We start from the raw sequence: 19,589 nt of genomic DNA on the forward strand, positions 1-19,589 counted from the left end.
TTCACTCTTAAACTCTCATCTTTGATTGCATGCAGCATGCACAGCCGAAACACTGCATAAAAAGGCCATCTAAAAATACACGAGTTCCTGCCATGTCGATTTTTTTTGTACAGGGATGAAAAGTCAAGCAAGGATGGATGCATCTTTTTTTTTTTTTTTTTGGAGAGTTACCACTGAGCCATCCTCTCACAGTGGCTCCCCCTCTGTCTCATTATCTGTCCGTCGATTGGATATCTCTATCACCTTTGGGATCGTTAGCTGTTGGCCACACTCTTGATGTATCATCCACTGAGACAGCTTCTCCTGCAGTACAAACTTGCCTTTAGCGTCATCTGTTCCATTTTGATGAAATACAGTAAAACTCGCCGACAAAATTGCCACAAAGTAGGCTGTGTTATGGTTTGGACGATACAGTAGATTGTTGCACATTGCTCATCGGTGGCTGTTTGTCAGATTTAGCTTTGCAAACGTATTCATAACTCCTGAACTTTTTCAAAATTTGTCACATCACAACCAGAAACCCCAGCGTATTTTATGGGGATGTTGTGACAGAGCAACACAAAGTAAGGAGAAAGTGAAGGATGTATGTTTTCCAGTTTCAGCAGTCCTGAGTCACACCATCTTTCACTGGATCTACAGAACTTAGACTGGGCCACATTTACTCACAATTAAGCTTTGATTTTAACTCTTCTCTGTACAATAGTAGATCAAGGTTGTGTTTGGTGTTATTGTGCTTTACCCTAATCTCAAGTAACCTCTGTCTCTAACAGGTTTTCTCCCTGGAGTGCCCTGTATCTAGCGCCAACTCTGACCAGTTTCCCAGTCCCATTTGTAGAAAAGCATGACTACAACATAACATTGCCGCAGACAGGGTAAAAGCAAGTACTATTTTTCTATATCCCTTCATAGCATATGACAAATAGAACTTATTCTGGCTTTCTTTCATCAGTCGTTTCCTTCTTGCCCTTTTTTCATTAAATCCAGATTTATAGAGTCCATGACTAGCACATGTGGCTTTCTGCAGTTCCTCCGGTGTTGATTGCCTGTGAAATGTTTCTCTGATTTATGTTCTCTGTGGCTGTGTCTTCATCTCTTTTCAGCTGCACAATACATTTTCCGTGTTCAGATGGTGGATTAAACGGTGCTCCATGAGATTTTGTTTTATAACTCTGGTTTGAACCTCTCCAGATCTTCCACTCCCTGACCTGTCTGATGTGTTCTTTGGTCTTCATGATGCTGTTTGTTCACTAATGTTCTCCAACAAACCTCTGATGCCTTCACTGAACATCTGGATTCAGACTGAGGTGAAATTAAACACAGTTTAACTTTGTTTACTATTCATTAGAGATTAGAAGTTTTGGTATATACAAACGACAAATGAAATAAAATTAAAAGGACCAAAGACTTTAATGCATGGCACATTCAAGAGGTTTGAACATAAATTTATGGCACTACATATTAGTAAATAATGTATATGAAGAATATATTATGTCTGCGTGTACAGGTCTACGTTTGCAGAATCCCAAACTGATTTGGGATGCTGGGTTTTTGTGAAAACAAGTGTTGAGATATGACTGAATGGTTGCCATGAGAGACTCCAGGATTTCCTCAAACAAGCATGAAAGAAACAAAGCTACACTCCAGGCATGTTTTTTTGATAACATTAAAAAGATGATACAGCTCCAAAAAAGTAGATTTTACATCAGACACCCATTTAAGATATACAGTGAGGATCAAATTTATCTTCAATGTTTTTGAACAAAGTATTGTCTTTACAGCATGCAGAAAGACAGGTGCCTCATCTTTCTCTGTCTGCATTCAAGGCTACGCGAGGTAACATTATCTAGATGTATTTGGTGTTCAGAAAGAACTAGTTTGTCTGCAAACAAGGGACCACAGTTACTCCTAACGTGTGCGTGCACAGATACTAAAATATTAATAATGAGGGATTGTGGCCATACAGACCCAAGAATTTGCAAGAATTTGTCATTTTTCATACGTTTGAATAAAGCGTAAGAACTGTGACACAACTTCCTTCAAGCCTTCAAAATAAGAGTCCTTAATGAGCAGCTTCATCTAAGTAGAGTAGCCCTCGGCACTGTTTCTGCTTGTTAAAACACAGCAGTCTTGATGCTGGGCGGTTGTGTGTTTGTGCTGCAGACTCATCAACTCCTGATACGTTTGTTTGTTATGATAGACAAAATCAGAAGCTAAAAACAAGATGTTGGATGCATAACTAAGGATGCACAGCACCCAGAGAGCAGAATATTATATCTACTTCTTTAAATGAAGCAGTTGTAAGTTACTTTACCAACAATAAAAATAGTTTTTATGTCTGTATTCCTATTAAGGTGTGTTTATGTGGGCTTTTTTTGTCCAGTATATCTCAGTGATTCCCTGTAATTGACTAGAAAGTCATCCAGGATGTACGCTGCCACCCCCCCATTGACTGCTTGAGATAGGCACCGGCTCCCCATTTAAACCTTCCTTGTGAGGTTTAATAGAGAAGCATAGAGGATGGAAAATGTTGTGAACATATCAGATTCTGCACAGATTTTTCTTCTGGTGGCGTATCAGAGTGAAAGCAATGCCTCTCTTCAATTTGCCCAAATTATGAGAGGAACTTCCCAGTACAGATGCAACACATTTATGCTAGTAATTTTACTGGGTGGATGAACTAAAACATTGTCAGCAGTACCAGGTTAATACATAAAGCTGCTGAACTAGCAGCAGGCCAGTATATTCCTGGGGTAACCTTGGGGTAAAATTTCTGCTTTGTCAGAGGAGGTCTGAGGCTTTGAAGGGACCAGTTTCAGTTCACAAAAATCCAATTCTGTCTGTAGCAGGAGACCGATTAGCCTGAGCGCTGATTCTCTTACCTGCTTTTACTGAAGGATCCTGACAGTGAGCTACTATGAGTAGTCATGGATGTACGTAATACTTCTCACACACAAATACTCATTTAAGATGTCAAAGAAAATCTAACAAAATCACAAAGTCATTGGAAAACAGCTCCTGTGTGAGCCAGGTTTTTACAGAAGAAAATAATTCATTTTCAGATCTCAGAAGCAAATTGTCATATTTTTTATCTTCATATTGCACTTGTAAGACTGACTAATTACCTCAGAGTTTGGTAATTATTTGTTCTCCTTAGTAATTGGTAAACTAATTGGTTGACTTTTGCTTTAGTCTAATTCACAGTAGGCTCAGTAGCCCACGTGCTATTAATACTTTTAGTGCGCTTTGATCAACTGTGCAGTGACTAAAGCACAGGGAGTCAGAGAGATATCAGCTTTTTATTTCTGTGTTAAATCTCTTTAAGGGTACAAATTTGTACAGAGAACAGAGTAAACACTGCCCTCTATCTGTAGGATAAACTGGCAACCTGTTTATCCATTTCACAGCTGGTGCTGTTTTTAGTTGTACTTTTTGTTCAAAAACACCTTGCAGCCTCCTGCACCCTCAAGACTCCTACCGTAGTTTCTTTGCAAAGGCAGTGATGATGGCATTACACTCTTACTAGTAATGGGTCTTCCCCTGCTCATTTCCTGCCCATTATATCACTACTACTATAGGTATCACGTCTGAAAGAGAATGGAGAATTTCCCAGAGAGGTTCCTGCTCATCCGCTATCCATTTGTGTGCCACTGAAGATAAGAAAACACCCTCAGTACTTTCTTTACCTTGTGCACTTTCAACTGTGCCATCTGTGCACAATATTTTTGGCTCAGTGCGGCGTTCTGTGTGCACAACTCAACAAACCAGGCGACATCGTTCACACAAAAACACTTGTCTGCGCAACCAAGGACGTAGTTTCTGGATGATATGTCAACAACAAAACACTTGTCTTTTCAGCAGCCATTGTACCGTGAATACAGCAGTAAAATCAGCAGATCAAACATCTTGGAACTTGGAAGGAAAAAAACAGAACTAAAAAACAATCTGTATCTTCTCTTAATTACATGAACAATTAAAACAGAATAAAGAATCAAGTCATGAGGATATTACAGGACTTTAAAAAAGTTCAAAAAGTGTCAAACTGGTTTGTCATGTTTTTTTGGGTGGAGAGAAACTTCCATTAAGGTCACATCGATGTGGGTTTTGAGCTTCTTTGAGAAAGACATCTTATGGAGAACCTCAACATTAAAAAAAAAAGAAATTCATGACTGAGCTGAGGATGGGAGTAAAAATTCATACAAGGTCAAGCTAATGTAAAAAACATCAGGGTCAGGTGCTCAGTGACAGTGAGTCATTGCTCAAATGTTTCTGGGCTTAAAAATTCTCCATTAAGAGCCCGACAGAGTGACAAGGAGTACATTTATGTTTCCCGGTGAGATCTGTCAGAACAGGGTCGGCGAAAATTCTCTGCTACGGCTACATCGGCTGTCACGATGGGATGGACAAAAAAGGGTTTGTAAAAACACATTTGGAAATTTTGACTCGAGGCATCAATGTTGCATGTGAATCTGTAATAGAAAACCATTAAAACCATCTATAAGCAGTGTTGTGGCATTTTTTTTCTAGCTTGAGTGAACAGATTGGGTGTAAATGGTGGTACAAGTAAAGGCAAACATGCCAGACGTCCTTTAAGATCCTTTGTTAGGTCAGTTTTACATTTGTGAAAGTTCTAACAGGAACATTAGACATAAAACGTTCACATTTTGAACTTGTATCACCTCATTACTGAATATTGTGTTTGCAAAGAATGGTAAGCAAAAAGAGCAACATTTCTTCTGCTGACTTTTGTGAAACTTGGTGGAAAGTCACTGAACAAGCAAAGGGAGAGCCCATTAAATTTGTGCAGATGTCTCCATTTTTTTTTTTTTTTTACACATTGATGTTTGGTCATTAAATGAGAAATGCTGCCCCAGAAATAATTTCAATAAAGCAGAGAAAAAAACTGAAAGTGGAATAAAAAAATGAGTCATGGGTGCTCACTGCAGCGTCTCAAACATCCATCACATTCATGCTGAACTCTCCAGGAGCACCAAAAAGAAATTTGCTGATCGTGATTAATGACTGTGTTTATGTGCACTTCAACTACCCTGGTTAGAACCTGTTTTTTTGTTGTTGTTTTTTTTCATTCACTTTGCGTATTTCCACTCCAAACTGCAGGAGTCAGCAGCTTATGCTGCATCAGCAGCTCCTGTTACTGCATCCAAACTAATTTTGAGAAGGATGGATCTGCTACCTGCAGTTCTCCAAATTAAGAGAGGAAACTTTAGGAAACAATATATTCAGGTATGGAAACTTTCTCTGCTGGAAGATATATTTAAACGAACATAAAATATTTTATCCTGGAATGTTAATGAGTAGGTTACTAACATCAATGTAAACAGAAGAACTCGGTTAAAATCTGAAATCCTTATAAGATTCAGAGCAGGATTCACGATTTATACAGGAATCTTAGGGTTGATTTTTACTATTTTTTACTACCCATTTTTGCAATATCTTTACTACTAACACAAAATCGAGCTATTGAGACACTGGACTTTTTTAACCAAGATTACTCTCACAACTGCAGTGTAAATAAGTATTTTCTAAGCCTTAACGTCAGTACTCCTCTGTGTTCATTTAACAAATATTCAGTGAAGGACCAGGGATGCATAAAAAAGCTGAAGGATTAGCAGCTGTTCCTATGCTCTTGTTATATTACAAACCATATAAATCTTCTACTGTGCAGGTTCACTCAGCATAACTAATAATGCTGTCCCAGACAGCCTGTGTTCTTGTTTTAAGCTTTTTGGAAAACTCCACAGAGCAAACAGAGGAGAACAGAGTCAGAGCTGCAGCAGAGGAACAGGACACTAATCTTCCTTATGTCTTTAAATTATTAAAAAGAATCGTGCATGCACTGTAAAGTTAGCAGGAAATGATTTCAATTCATATCAGTTTGCGTAGCACTTTTCACACATAAGTTGCACATAAATGGTTGACCAAAGATATGAAAGCAAAATGACATTGTAATGAAGCAAGTTTAAATTTAGGGGAAATAAATAGATTAAAAGATCATGTTAAATAAATAAAGCTGAAGTAATAATTAGAGAGAAGGTTAAAAAAGGCCATAAAAAAAAACAAAAAAACAAGCAGGGTTGGAAAACAGAATCTCTGCTTCCAGCTCTTACCATGAAAATTTCTGGAATGATGAGTCAACCTGCATCTTTTTTTTTTTAACTGCATCTTGAAAGCAGCCTGTTCTTGTGAGATGGAAAGCATTATGGAAGTTGAGGTGTATAACTGACAGGAGGAATTTTGCATTGAATTATTGAATGCATTAACCAATAGATGTGATCCCCTTTCCCAGTCCCAGTAAGAACTCCAGCTGCAGCATTTTTATCAGCTGGAAGATACTGCAGGGGAAGTAACAGGACATCCAGGTAAAACTGCAATGCATTATTTAGGACTGCAGGATACCAGTGCATGCAGGAGTTTCACAGGATGTTTCAGGAAATGTATTAGGTGATTATTTGCTGTGATACCCCTACATAAAATGCTGTGCAACCAGCTGCCTTCATACGTTGCCTAAATAGTAAGTAGATCACAGCTGCATGCAATTCCATTTTAGACGAAACAGCAGAAACCTTGGGGGTCTGTTAAAGAACATGAGAGATGAACAAACAGCAGCATAAAAACTGAGGAACTCAGCAGACAAGAGAGAGAGAAAGTTGTGGAGAAGTTTACAGTCGGTTATTAACACAACATCGACAAGCTTTAAACTTTTTAAAGAACACCATTCAATCTAGACATAGCAAATGTGTAAAAGTAATACACAGAGTGTCCAAAACACCGATACCCAGAAAGCATCAATTTCACTGTGAAGCATGGTGGTGGCAGAAGATGGAGGATGGAGCTAACAACAGGGACATAATGGAAAGACTCCCTTAAGAAGCTACAAAAGACTTAAAACTGGAGTGGAGATTCACCATCTACCAGAACAACAACCCTACCCAGACAAGTAGAGCAACAATGAAACTGGTTACATCAAATGTATGTCTTCAAATGGCCTATATAGACTGATGAGAGCCTTCAGCAAGACTTGAAACTGATATTCACAGGTTGTCTCGATCATATCTGACAAAACGAGAACATTTTCAGAAAAACACAATGTTTCTAGATGTTTTATGTTGGTGCATTAGATTAATTTAAACACGCCTTGATGCCATTGGTTCCTATGTGCCAAAAGGTGAAAAAGTAAAGAAAGGCGTGAACACTTTTGCTAGACACTGCATATATGTAGTCTAAATCAAGACAAACTCTTGCAGTTTCATATTAGAAAACAATTCTGCATAAAAAGCAGCAAAACAAAATGCTAATAAAACCGGAAGTGATGTTACAAAAAAAAAAGCATCCTTAACCTGGATTAGCTAGCATCGCTTATAATCTGAAAAACAAGGCTGTGTTTTCTTTTCCTTGACTTTCCCGGATGAAAAGGAGAGAAAGGAGGAAAAAAAGGCAGCGCTGTCATGGCAACGCCGAGTAAAAATAACACAAGCTTATTTTCCACAAGCTGAAAATAAAATGGAACAGGATCCGTTTGGACAAACGAGATAAAAACGGTTTGCTAATTCAGAGATGGCGCATCCCTCACACGGCCGCAGCGCAGAGCGCAGAGCGCGGCGCGGCGCGGCGCGGCGCGGCGCGGAGGCCCCTGGGGCCGCTCCCTCTGGTCATCCGCGCCTGTCATCCTGCGGCCGGATCCTCTTACTCACGGAGAGAAACCAGCACTAGTCAGGATAATGATCTTACTACAACAACGCCCCACTAATTCCTCTGTCCCAGAAGCCACCACAGCTGGTTTGTTTAAATCTTATAATTCACTGGCAGCTAATTAACATTCAGAGAACGGTATTACGGAACAGACAGCTCCTCTTAACAACCACCAACCTCAGGTATTTTACATGTAATTAACGAGCGGGAGGAAGTAGAGGCGAGGACTGAAAACACTCATTTAGCTTCCCACTTATTCCTGCCTCGCAGTGCCACACTGCAGCCACACTCCCCGCACGGCTTGCATGCAGAAGGCATTATTATTATGCAGCACTGATGCATTGCTGAGGAAACAGACTCGACTTGTATTTAATCAGCGACACCGGCTGTGTGCAGAAAACACTTTTGAGCGCACCCGAAACCGGCGGGTCTGCTTCCTGGGCGCGTGATTTGGGCCAAAACAAAACAGCGTTACGCAAATGAAGCCCTCAGCTGAGCGGAGATGAGCGATGGAGCGAGATGCCAGCGCTGATCAGAAAGACAGGGATCAGCGGTGGAGTGAGGGTCTCGGCCGCGATGTTATCTGTTTCATGTTTTGCACTCACCCCGGTGAGTCAGCAAGAGCCCGTTCACCCAGAATGTGTGGTCACACCTCGGACTCGGAGGACACTTTCCCTCTCAGAATAGCACATTTGTAATGTCACGCAGGCGAAGCTGCGACCACGGTGTTGACTGGGCTGCATGCTTTTATTGCCCGACAACATGGCTGACCTTTCAGCCTCAGCAGGCCAGCGTGCTGGGTCACACAATAAAGCACCAAAAAAAAAAAGAGGCATGTTACATGAGCCTGACAAAAGAAGGAGAGGCAACAAAAATTCTCAGCTGCAGCAGAGGTGGCGCCCTTCATGTTATCAGAGAGTACAGATGTCAAGCTTCCACCAAAACGGCAGAGTTCATTCCTTACCAAAGGCTGTTTTGTCTTTAATTAGAGTAGCGAGCAGCTGTCGACAACAAAGTCCTGCTAACTTCACTATGGCAGACCAACACGCACAGATTTCAGATCCATCTTCCGCCTTCCTTCATATTCACATGGGGAGATTCGCATGTCTCAACCTGACAAGATCAAAACCAATCCGCTTTTCAACTTAGGATTTCTGCACTCAACTTGCTTAGTCTAATGAATTATGTCCCCTCGAGGAGGAGATTGTTTTTCTCTTTGCTATTGTTCCTGTTTACATCTTGAATTTCTTTAGTAATTCTTTGGTACACGGCACACATATTATTTTCATAAAATGGCGAGTAAATCACCAGTTATGGCGACAAAAACCAACATTTAGAGTTTCATCGCAGCAAAAGCAGAAGTCCTGATTTTGGGATAGGACGAGGCTACAGTATGTGACTCTCACTATCATCTTCATCATTCTTAGCAGTGATCATCAGTAAACAACATTTGGTTCAAATCTGCATGACTTGTAAGCAGGTCCTTGCAGGATTAGAAGTAGAAGAAAGCTGGTTTTCACCTAGGTCACTGCTCATATCTGACCGGTGATTGCAACAATAAAAATCTGCATTTTTTTTTTTTATAGAATAGAGCTCAAGGTTGGATCTCCAGCATGACACTGTGTACCCCTAATTGGTAGCATTTTGTCATCTTCTAGTTTTATTTTGGCTGTCATACTTTATTTTTTATTACAGTTAAATATTTTTCATAAGTCATGCTGTTAATCATATTATGTCTTATAGATATTATTTACTGGAGCCATTTAGCTACATTTCCTGGGTTGAATAGAGAGCCCTGGGAGGCATGAATAAGAATTAAATGTCAAATTGTATAAGCCTCCAAAATGATCAAATCTGCAACAGCATGAAATGACAAAGAGACCTAATAACCATCATTTACATTACATTGTTTACATGGTCCCAACAAGATCCAATCGAATTTGGATGTTTTTAAATAAACTGTACAAAAACTGTAAGTCTCTGTTTTTGAGAAAGTCGCCAGAATAATGCATGCTTGCAAATTGCCAGGTTGATGCTTAGAAACTCTGCAGTCTACAAATATCCAACAAACTTGGTCACATTTTCTTTAAGCAGCAGACCTGGAGTCAAAACATTTTGGGGATATTTCTACAAGCTTCTCAGAAAAGTTGCAGAAACTTTGGCCTGTTCCTCCTGACAAAACTGGCAGAACTGAGTCAGGCAACATTGCTCACATCCTCTTACAACTCCATCTGTTAGAGTTGCCTTTGATTAATAATAAGTGGAACATAATAAGTGGAACATAGATTAATTCTAGTCTGAATTGCCACTTTTCATCATTTCTCTGTATTTTGCCTGTGCAGAGTAATATTTTTTGGTTATTGTGTTATATTCTTATCATTTGAAGTGCTTTAAACTGTGTTGTTGCTAAAATGCGCTTTGCAAATAAACTGGACTTGACAATTTGTACACCTATTCTGGTCAGAGCTTTTTGGATGATCACACCAGACCTTTGACTTCGTTGTTCTTATGCCACATCGTGACTAATTTGGCTTCATTCTTTTGGAAGGTTTGTGTTGAAGCTGCACACATCAGAATCTTGGATTGTTAATTCAGTATTTAGTCACTGTGCTTCTTTTTTGTGAAGTGCACCGGTACTTTCCACTGCAAAAATCTGAGTTTTTATCTGTCTGTATGGAGAACAGTAGTACAGTTCTGCCCCTCCCCCACTTGTTGGCACACTGCTAGTTAGCTCGCTAAATAAAAATGCTTCTATTGCTTTCCTCTCATCTCAGTACGACACATGGCTTCTCCAGATGTTGCATGGTAAGACCAAAACAACAGCAACATTTCCCACTGTTGTGCCGATAACAAGGTGCAATGTGATCACAGCCACCTTCATCTCTATTAAAACCTTCCTCTTCTCTGTCTTTGCCTGTTTCAGTCTCTCCTCTCCTGCTTGTTTTCCCATCAGCACTTTAATCTTAAAAGCAGCTGGCCGTGATGAGGAGGATCAAAGCAGCGCCGCGCCGAGCACAGGTCACCGGCTGCGTCCTCGTGATCACGGTGATATCATTGATTTTTCCGGGATCAATCTCGTCAACTGCTTACCCTTTATTCCAGCTGAAAGGAGCTAGACATGAAGAGCAGAAGAAGAGGGGGAGGAGATTCCAACCTGTTATGCAATTTGCAGGGATTCTTCACAAGGTAACGACATGTGGAGCAGGAGTCCACAAGGAGCTGGGGGTTTGTTGTTACAGTGTTTTATCTTTCACTTTCTGTCTAAATCTGTCGAAGTGGTTCTGGCAGGAAGAGCTTTTCTGAGAAATGAGAGGGATGGAGGTTCTTGCATAGCCACTGGGAGCTGTGACGTCAGTCGCCTTTCACTCTGTCTGTGCACACAGAGTGCACAGACAGAGGCGGATGTATGAAGCAGTGTTTTTTTTTTGTTTTTTTTTTCCAGATGAATGCCCGCCTGGATGCCTAGTTCTTGAGTGAGATAACCCTTTGGAGCAAAGCAGAGGTGGATTACATGGCTGTTGAGCTCAGCGTTACAGCCAGGGATCCAGTCAGAAGAGCGGGAGAGACGGTTGGAGACGGGAGAAGAAGATTTCAACTCTCCATGGACGCCCCTTCCTGTCCCACCAAGTCACTTCCGTTCTGGCATCCTCCTCCACCAATAGTAAATCACTTCCATCCAAGTGATTGTTCCGTACTCACCTAAATAAGCCGCCATGTTTTCCTGCTGAAAGCGATAAATGTCTGACAGGCACTCCATTTTGAAAGCTTGGGAAATTAAATAGCTTCTTTTTTGTGCTTTTCGATGTGTTCAGGCTGTGACTGTTGCCTCTGGGTTATCCAAAAATAATGACTTCGCCATGGTTTTTTTAAAAGGTGTAAACCATATTGAATCTTGTCAACACTATTGTTTTATTATAATCTTGGAACAATTTTGTAATAAATTATCCCAAGACAATGTTTATCAAAGTTTGAAGCATCAGCTGACATAGTGCCATCTATTGGCAAATCACAGACTACAATTAAATAAAAACATGTACATTTCCCTACTGTCTAACCAATAGGAAGTATATTCCAGGCTTTTAAAATGCTAATTGACCAAGAGTACCTTTGCAATTTCTGGGCCTCTACATGAAAAGTAACAAAGTCCATTTAGCTGTGGGAGATATCAGATTTAATAATCGAAAATAAGAATTAAAAATGACCATTGTGAAGAGTTGACACGATGCAAAATCCAAATAAAACAAAAAGACAAATAGGTTAATCTTTGACCCCAAGTGGCAATATGTATAAAATAAGTTTGTGACGTTAGGAATAATTTAGCATAATTCTGACAGCAAAGGATGATGTAAAACATGAATCTATGTGTCAAAATAGTGGTTAAGGAGACAATACAAAACAAAAACGTTCATAACAAAAAAATTTAGTAAAAATTTCAAATAAACAATGTAGGAGGTATTTGTCTAACATTTCAATTGTGTTACTTGATGTTTTCCCTTAATTCTTAAAAAAAAACATGTTTTTAAGTGCTGTTAGTCATTTCAAAAGTCTAAATGTTGCAGCAGGGTGGATTAAGTACATTCTGGCCTAAGTTGAAGCAGAACTGGACTGGTCTGACTATGACACCGATCAATAGACGGTGCTCTTACATTCATAGGATGCAGTATTTTTCCTTCTGGTCTGAAAGAAAAATATATCAGGCAGTCACTGTCAGTGAACAGCACACTTTGGCTGTGGTCCTCATTTTATACGTCACTAACAAATCCAGTTTATATTTCTTTATTACTTTTAGCATGTAAGATAAAGCCGCTCAAGGAAAATCACCTTGATGTTTAGCTAAAGTTGGACTGAATTAACTGATTAAGAACAATTTTGCTGGTTCATTTCTAGCAGCTTGTTTTGTCAGTGCTTTTTTTTTTTTACTCAGGCTGGACTGGGAATGGTTGTCACATTGCTCAATACTGAGCCTTGGATTTTTCTTGACATTATACATGACACCCAAGAGTCTGTATTTTACAGTGGCCACAAGAAAATAAGCTCACTGTCGTCAAATTAGGAATCTGGTTTTTGTGGCTTTCATTTAAAAAAAAGTCCATTATTGAAGTTTTGTGAATTATAAATATACCCCTGATTTAATCATATATTTCACAGTAACTTATCAAATTGATCTCAAATTTAAATTATTTTTAAAATGCAAGTCCAATAGATAGTACCCTATTGATAACTAGCTTCACTTTAGCATAAACGCTGCGAGGCTACATGTTTAATGTATGACTAACTGTGACAACATTTCAGGTTAGAACTAGATTGATTTGTTCCTTCTGGTCTACTTAAAATAATATGTGAGGTGGTCTAAATTATATTCACAAAAACATTTTTACCCGGTAGTTTACACCATTTAAAAAAAAATGAATAAATAGAAAATGGATGTTATCACAACCTCTGGGTATGATTTCCAATTAGTAGAATTGCTTTTGCAGAATAATTTAACTTGGACTTAAACTCTGAATTTTGTCCTTTTAATGCTTTTCCAAACTACTGATGCAAAGGATAGGAAATGTTCTAAGAAAAATGATAAAAGGAAAATTTATCTGGGAACTATTGGCGTTTATTCAAATTAACCGAAAATGTATTCAGCGTAAACATTTTGTTGTGTCACAGACAGGCATCCACGCAAAACAATTAACATTACACTTCAACAAATCTATCAGCCAACTCTTTCGTCAAATAACAAAACGTGAGTTTTGAATAAAACATTACTCATTCCTGACCCAACCACTTTTTAAAAAAATGGTAAAATGCCATCCCAACTTCATAACTTAAAAAAAGAAGCAGCTTCAAATTTGAAAATGAACAGATCCTCTTTTCAACCTGAAACAGAGCCACTCAGCATGTAGACCAAAAAACAAATAGGCTTCATAAATTTCCTCAAATTTATGAAGCCTACAACTTCGAACTCTTTTCTGCCAAACTCATTTAGGTAATGTCCACATCCTGAACATCATCAAGATCATCTCCCAGAAATGCAGCCTCGGGAACAGAGTGTCATTGTTGGCAAATTATTTTCATTGCTAACAATGACATCTTTGGTTTTAATGAGGGGCTGGCTAGCAAATGACGTTTCAATAATGAACAATTCATGCAAGAGTGGAAAGTGACACAACCAACCAAGGTCCATCCTCCACCACCGAAGCTGGGACGCTCTCGCACGCACGCGCACGCACGCACGCACGCGAACGCACACCTAAAATACACACCAAACACACACACAGCTGCTCTTCGTGCGCTGTGCGTCCGAATGCGCCAGTGAGTGTGTGTATTGAATTCAAATGCAGCAGCAGCAGCACACCAAGAGCAGCAAATGCGGAGCCTGGGAAAGAGGGAAGGAGGTGATGTGTTTGAGGAAAATGGGGAAAAAAAAACATGTCCTCCAACTGAGCCGTGATAAGTAGCCCACTTCAAAAAGGGGATAAAAAGCGATCCGTGCCAGATGATATAAATAAAAATAAAAATAAAAAAAGGAGAAGAAAAAGAAAAACAAATCCACCTACCATATTTACTTCAGAGACCATATCTATGCTCGCAATGTCAATGTTCATCCCCACCGCCACGGGAGCACCTGCGGAGGAGAGAAAGGCGTTAATGCAGGACGAGATATGAATAATTCTGCCATCATGTAAATCGAGCAGCTCCGTGACGCTGCAGGAGAGCTGCTGTGCATCAACGGGCCGGGGCAGCGGCCGTCACGTCTTGACACCCACTTTAATTGAAATGCTGTTAATTTCATTTATTTAGCGGGGTAATCAAACATTGATGAGCGGGATCGATCACGTTCAAAAGCCTCTCGTCAACGCGCAATACGCTCATCGTTTCTCTTCGCCTAATTTGGCGAGGCCCATTTGACTGTGAAGGGATGATTAAAGCGGATTTTGCGATTCATTAAGCATGTGCCGCACGTCGGGAGGGGGCGCGAAAAGAAGAAGAAGGAGAAGGGAAAAAATTGGTTACCTCCAAAATCTGGCCTCAACCGAATGTCGTATCCTTTCATCAGCCTGTCCACTGTTTCCTTCACCAGAGGCATATTGCTCGGATCCTTCAGATCCTTGACGCTGAGGAGGAGAAACGAAAAAGGTGAAGAAGAAGGAGGAGAAGAAGAGGGAGAAAAAGAAGAAGAAGAAACAAAAACGAGCCGATAAATGGGCCGTGCAAAATGACACATGCAAAATCGAACGTAAAAAAAAACATAAACAAAAAGAAAACAACAACGAAGCTTTAATCGGGATTTACCTTTGAGCCCGGATGAAGGTCAACAATAGGGAAAAAGTCAAAATCCCAAAGTGGTTTTCCCTGATCCTCCCCATCGCAACAGTTTTTTCCTGATGATGGTTTCTGGATGCGAGTGAGGAGAGCGCACATCCAACTTACTCCAGACGGCGCAGAGGAGCCAATGAGGGGCGCATGCGTGCAGCGAGTCCAAGATCAAAGAGTGGAGAGAGATGATGGTGGAGGAGGCCGTTTCCATTGCAGAGGAAAATATTAAAGGGACTACTGGATGTGCGTAATGAAGACGCGGGCATTAATGTTTAGAAAGAACAACAAGGCACGTTTATCTGGGCTGCACTCTGCTTGTTTATTGCAAAGGAGATGGTTTTGTCCACTGACAAGGTGAAAGCATTTCAGGCATCAACTAGAATAAGTTTGTTCCTTCTGATTCATTTGACTAAATCTATTCAAGAGGATATTTACAGACACCAGGTCCAACAATTTGTTCATGTAACAACAAAAACTCATGGGTATTCAGTCGATGTTCTTACAAGAATGGTGCCGCCAGGAAACCCCTCAGAATCAGTGACTGGTCCTATCTGTACCACTCAATATATTCATCTTTTCAGACCAGACACCTGAGATGGTACAAATGCCAAATAAAGAAATAATTAAAATGTCCACCTTACGAGTATCAGCAGAAGGTCGCTTTCACAAGTGGCAGTGTTTTAGTTTCCTGCTGAAATGACATTCTGTCCTTCGTTTTTACGTCTGCTGGATTCCAACCAAAAACACTGTCGTGCTTTTTGTTCGGGCAGCTTGTGGTGATAACGGCATGATGTGATCCGTTTGTCTTTGAAAGCTGGGTTTTCAGAATTCCCAGTCAGAAAAACAACAGGAAGTCAGCATTCCAACTGGGAAAGCGGGAGTTTGTGAAGCGGCCTGGTGTCTCTTATGACTGTTTGCATATAAAATGTAATGCAGGTGGCAGCTATAAAATGTTTATAAGTCATTATAAAGAGTTTGGACAGTTTTTGAATATATTCCTCTTCTTTTTTTTTTTAACAGCAACAACAAAATAATTAGCACAAACGCACCATTATCAGTTTGTACCACTAAGAAACCATAATAATTAGCAAAACTGACTGCTTTATGACTTTAAAATAATTTGTTCCCGAATGGGTCAGAAATCATTCCCACCTCTAAGTTCTGAGTTCTGAGATAAATTAAGCATAAAAAAAATCATTTGCTTAGCTGAAGCAGCACTGGGCTCCTTATGGGACCTGCAACACTCATAAGAGTCGCAGCAGGCGTTTTCTTCTACACACTCTGATCTGACTCTTCAACTTTTTCAGTGTACATTTGAAATTTAATGAAAAAGCACAAGAAATTTGGTATTTTGAAATCAGGTCACTGATTTTAGTATTCCCTGGAAAACCAGATCAGACATGTACAACACAAAAAGGGTTTCAGAAAATGTCCACTTTTTGATGTTCTTTTAAAAATATTTCTACTTTTACAACCAACAAATGTTTGCACCTGAATTTTGGAAACAAACAAAAAAGGGTTTTGAAAAAGTATGAAGGTCTGTGCAGTCTGGGACATAAAAGACTGTGTTCACTGTAGAACATCCGGTTCTGGTTGGATCAGCATCAATATTGACCAGCTACAGAGGTATGATATACGGAAAAAATCTTATTACATCTTTTACACTCTATGTAATGCCACCCTGGGCGGTGTGCCATGTCCTCCATATCAAAATCCACCAGTGTTTCCAACTCTTTTCCACAATATTTAGTGAGAAACTGCAGCACATCACAAAGTGTGAGGGGAGCGGCGAAGCTCCAGGGAGGAAAGGTGGGGTGGAAAACATGGTCCCACAATTCATTTTCCAAGATTTGAGTTCTTTTTTTTTTTTTTTTTTGAAGCAGTGAGGGAGGGGGATGTGAGCCTCTTCTAAACTGCCTTTGATCTTCTTGCAGAGACGGAGCTGTGCTTCTGTAGAGGGCAGGCCTCTGAAGGCGTTGGTTCACCGTTGCATCACCACCAGTTACAGCCACTGCAGATTATATCATGCCAGCCTTTTTGATGCGTTCCTCGGTCTGTGTGCATCGTGCGTCCTGCTTGCGTGAGGAGCATCTGTCTTGGATTGAGGGGGGAGGGTTGCCGTGCATGGTGGGGTTGAAAGTGACTGGGAGCCTTTGTTAAAGGGCATCTCATCAGGTGCAGATCAGACTCGCAAGTGGTAGAGAAGAGATGTGCAGCAGAAGGATAAAACAGTTTCTGATTCATTTCCTTTGTCAGAGGAGAGGAGAGCACAAGTGAGGGGAGGGTGAAGTGATACTGGATGGATGGATGGATGGATGGATGGATGGATGGATGGATGGATGGATGGATGGATGGATGGATGGATGGATGGATGGATGGATGGATGGATGGATGGATGGATGGATGGATGGATGGATGGATGGATGGATGGATGGACGGATGGATGGATGGATGGATGGATGGATGGATGGATGCTGAAGGTCTCTCACGCTCCCCCTCTCTTAAAGTCTTCTCAGATTTTCAGATCAATGTCCCTGCAACACCAGAACAAGGCACATCAGAAACGTGAGCTCCCGTTATTCCACATTCAGAGAAGCTCTCTCTGCAGTGTGCTGCACAGCCAGCTCTGCTTCTGCACTCTTCATCCTCACACCCTTCAGAAGTAGCGGCGTAGAAACAGAGCGTACCAGGGAATGGACGTGCCACAGCTGCTGCCATGCTCTCCATGTTGCCTCTCTCTCACATTAAACAAACAAAACAGCCATAAATATTCTCTGACAGCAACATGAGGAGCATGATGAGCAGATCTGCACTCCTCTGCGTTACATAACAGATCTCCCCACCGCCACCCTGTCTCTTTTTTCTCGCTGTCTCTCTTTCTCTTGCGGTCTTTTTTACATTCTAGCTCCCATTTTCCTTCTTGGTCATGGATCTTTATGCTTCAGAAGTGGCTCACTTATGAGCACCAAAAGTTGGTTCACTGTGTAATAAACTACAAGGTGAGCTCTAGTTGGTCTTATTCCCCACAGAGAAACAGTGTTATTAAAAAGGGGGTTTGCCAGCCTGCAAATATGATACATTGCTTTCTTGTTAAATTAGCTGCAAGATCCATCCCCCCTTAGATGATAAGAAAAAAAAATCCATTTGTTGTGACAGTGCAACCTAACATCATTCTCCTCTATGTAGCTCAGACTAGTGTTGGTGTTTCCGCGTTAGAAAAAGGGTCAAATTGAATGACTAATTAAAATCTTTGACTTAAAATCCCAAGAAGATTTTTACACCACTAACATGAGCCTTATAGCTAACAATAACAAAATACAGCAAAGAAAAATAACTTGCTGAATTAAGGTTCAGCTAAAATGGGTGAAAAGCAGTGAGAAGAAGGGCAAATAGTTTTCATTTGGGACATTTCTCCATGCAGGTTCTTGGAAAGGCATTCTTATCACTCTAACTTCACCACATTAAGTCTAGTTACATTAATGCAACATTGTTATTAATAACACTTGTGCAGCTCGGTAACTGTCTTCCTGATATTTTGGCTGATTTATTTTATTTTCCCGTTGTGTCAAACAAGACAGCAGTGTTCGACGTGTGATCTTAAAATACATCCACAGGTGTGTTCACTGTGTTTGATTTTGAAGGCAATGATTAATGAATCTCTCATTATTGTGGCAATTAGTAAATATAAATAATTTTGGTCATCCCAAAAGAGAAGTTTGATCTGATTTAACTGAGGACTGTGGGGATAAGATAACCTAGATAAAACAAGATCCACGAGTTAGAACGAGCCAGCCCAAGTCTAGACATGAATCTAATTTAAAATCTGATTCCAAACTTGAAAATGGCAAATCGCAGACGTTACCCATCAATTTGACTGGGCAATGTGCAAAAAATCTTTGTCTCTGTGTGAACGGCTAATGTTAGTCAAAGTTTATAAGAGAAGTGAATCTTATGAAAAAAATATGACGCAGAGAGGCTCAGTATATCCGCATTCCACACTTTCTAAATTTTCATTTGTAAAAAGTTTAAATTGACATATCCATTCCTTTTCACTTCCTGGTAATATAATTTTTTGATGGTCTTTAATACAAAATACATTAAAAAAAAAACACTGAAACTTGGGAATGTGATGTGACAAAATGTAAGGGGTAACAACACACCACAATGTTATGAAATGTCAGAGAAAGAATTGAGAATGTCTTCTTATTTAAAATATTAAAACTAATTTCCATTATCCGTTATTGTTTCTAGTAAATCATCTTCTGGATCATAACTTGTTTGGCCAAATCAAAGAAACATAAAATTCAACTCTTTTTGTATCACAAAAGAAAAAGAGAATGACTCACGTTGCCGACTCCATGGTTTCTTTGGTCAGATATATGTACCAATACCCTAAGTTGAAAAGGGCAAAGGTCAGGGGAAAGAGGATGCGGGCATAGTGGTCAATTGGGCTTGTTCCGGCAAGCTGAGGGATTTGAGGAAAAGCTGAGCCCTGCTGGAGGAAAATGGGCACTGGGGGGATATCTCCAGCCTCGCTGCAGCTCACTGAGTGGTTTCTCCTCTTCAGGCCTTCT

At 40.2% G+C, this 19,589-nt stretch overlaps 1 protein-coding gene across 3 annotated transcripts in view; it reads right to left on the bottom strand.

Annotated features, from left to right (window-relative positions):
• gabrb2a (gamma-aminobutyric acid type A receptor subunit beta2a) overlaps positions 1 to 19,589 on the bottom strand; it is a 48,819-nt gene that overhangs the window by 25,242 nt on the left and 3,988 nt on the right. Inside the window, exons 1-3 of one of the 3 annotated variants that reach the window (XM_055033948.1) lie at positions 14,992 to 15,166; positions 14,713 to 14,813; positions 14,256 to 14,323 (exon numbers count right to left, since the gene is read on the bottom strand). In XM_055033948.1, coding sequence (XP_054889923.1) covers positions 14,256 to 14,323; positions 14,713 to 14,813; positions 14,992 to 15,065 — 243 coding nt within the window. In that variant the 5' untranslated portion in view covers positions 15,066 to 15,166. Of the gene's footprint in view, positions 1 to 14,255; positions 14,324 to 14,712; positions 14,814 to 14,991; positions 15,167 to 19,589 lie in introns of those variants that run through there. The other 2 variants (XM_055033947.1, XM_055033949.1) reach the window with 2 other exon arrangements.

The sequence above is a fragment of the Poeciliopsis prolifica genome, unplaced genomic scaffold (assembly GCF_027474105.1).
Source record: "Poeciliopsis prolifica strain line A6 unplaced genomic scaffold, Auburn_PproV2 SCAFFOLD009, whole genome shotgun sequence".
Lineage (NCBI taxonomy): Eukaryota > Metazoa > Chordata > Actinopteri > Cyprinodontiformes > Poeciliidae > Poeciliopsis > Poeciliopsis prolifica.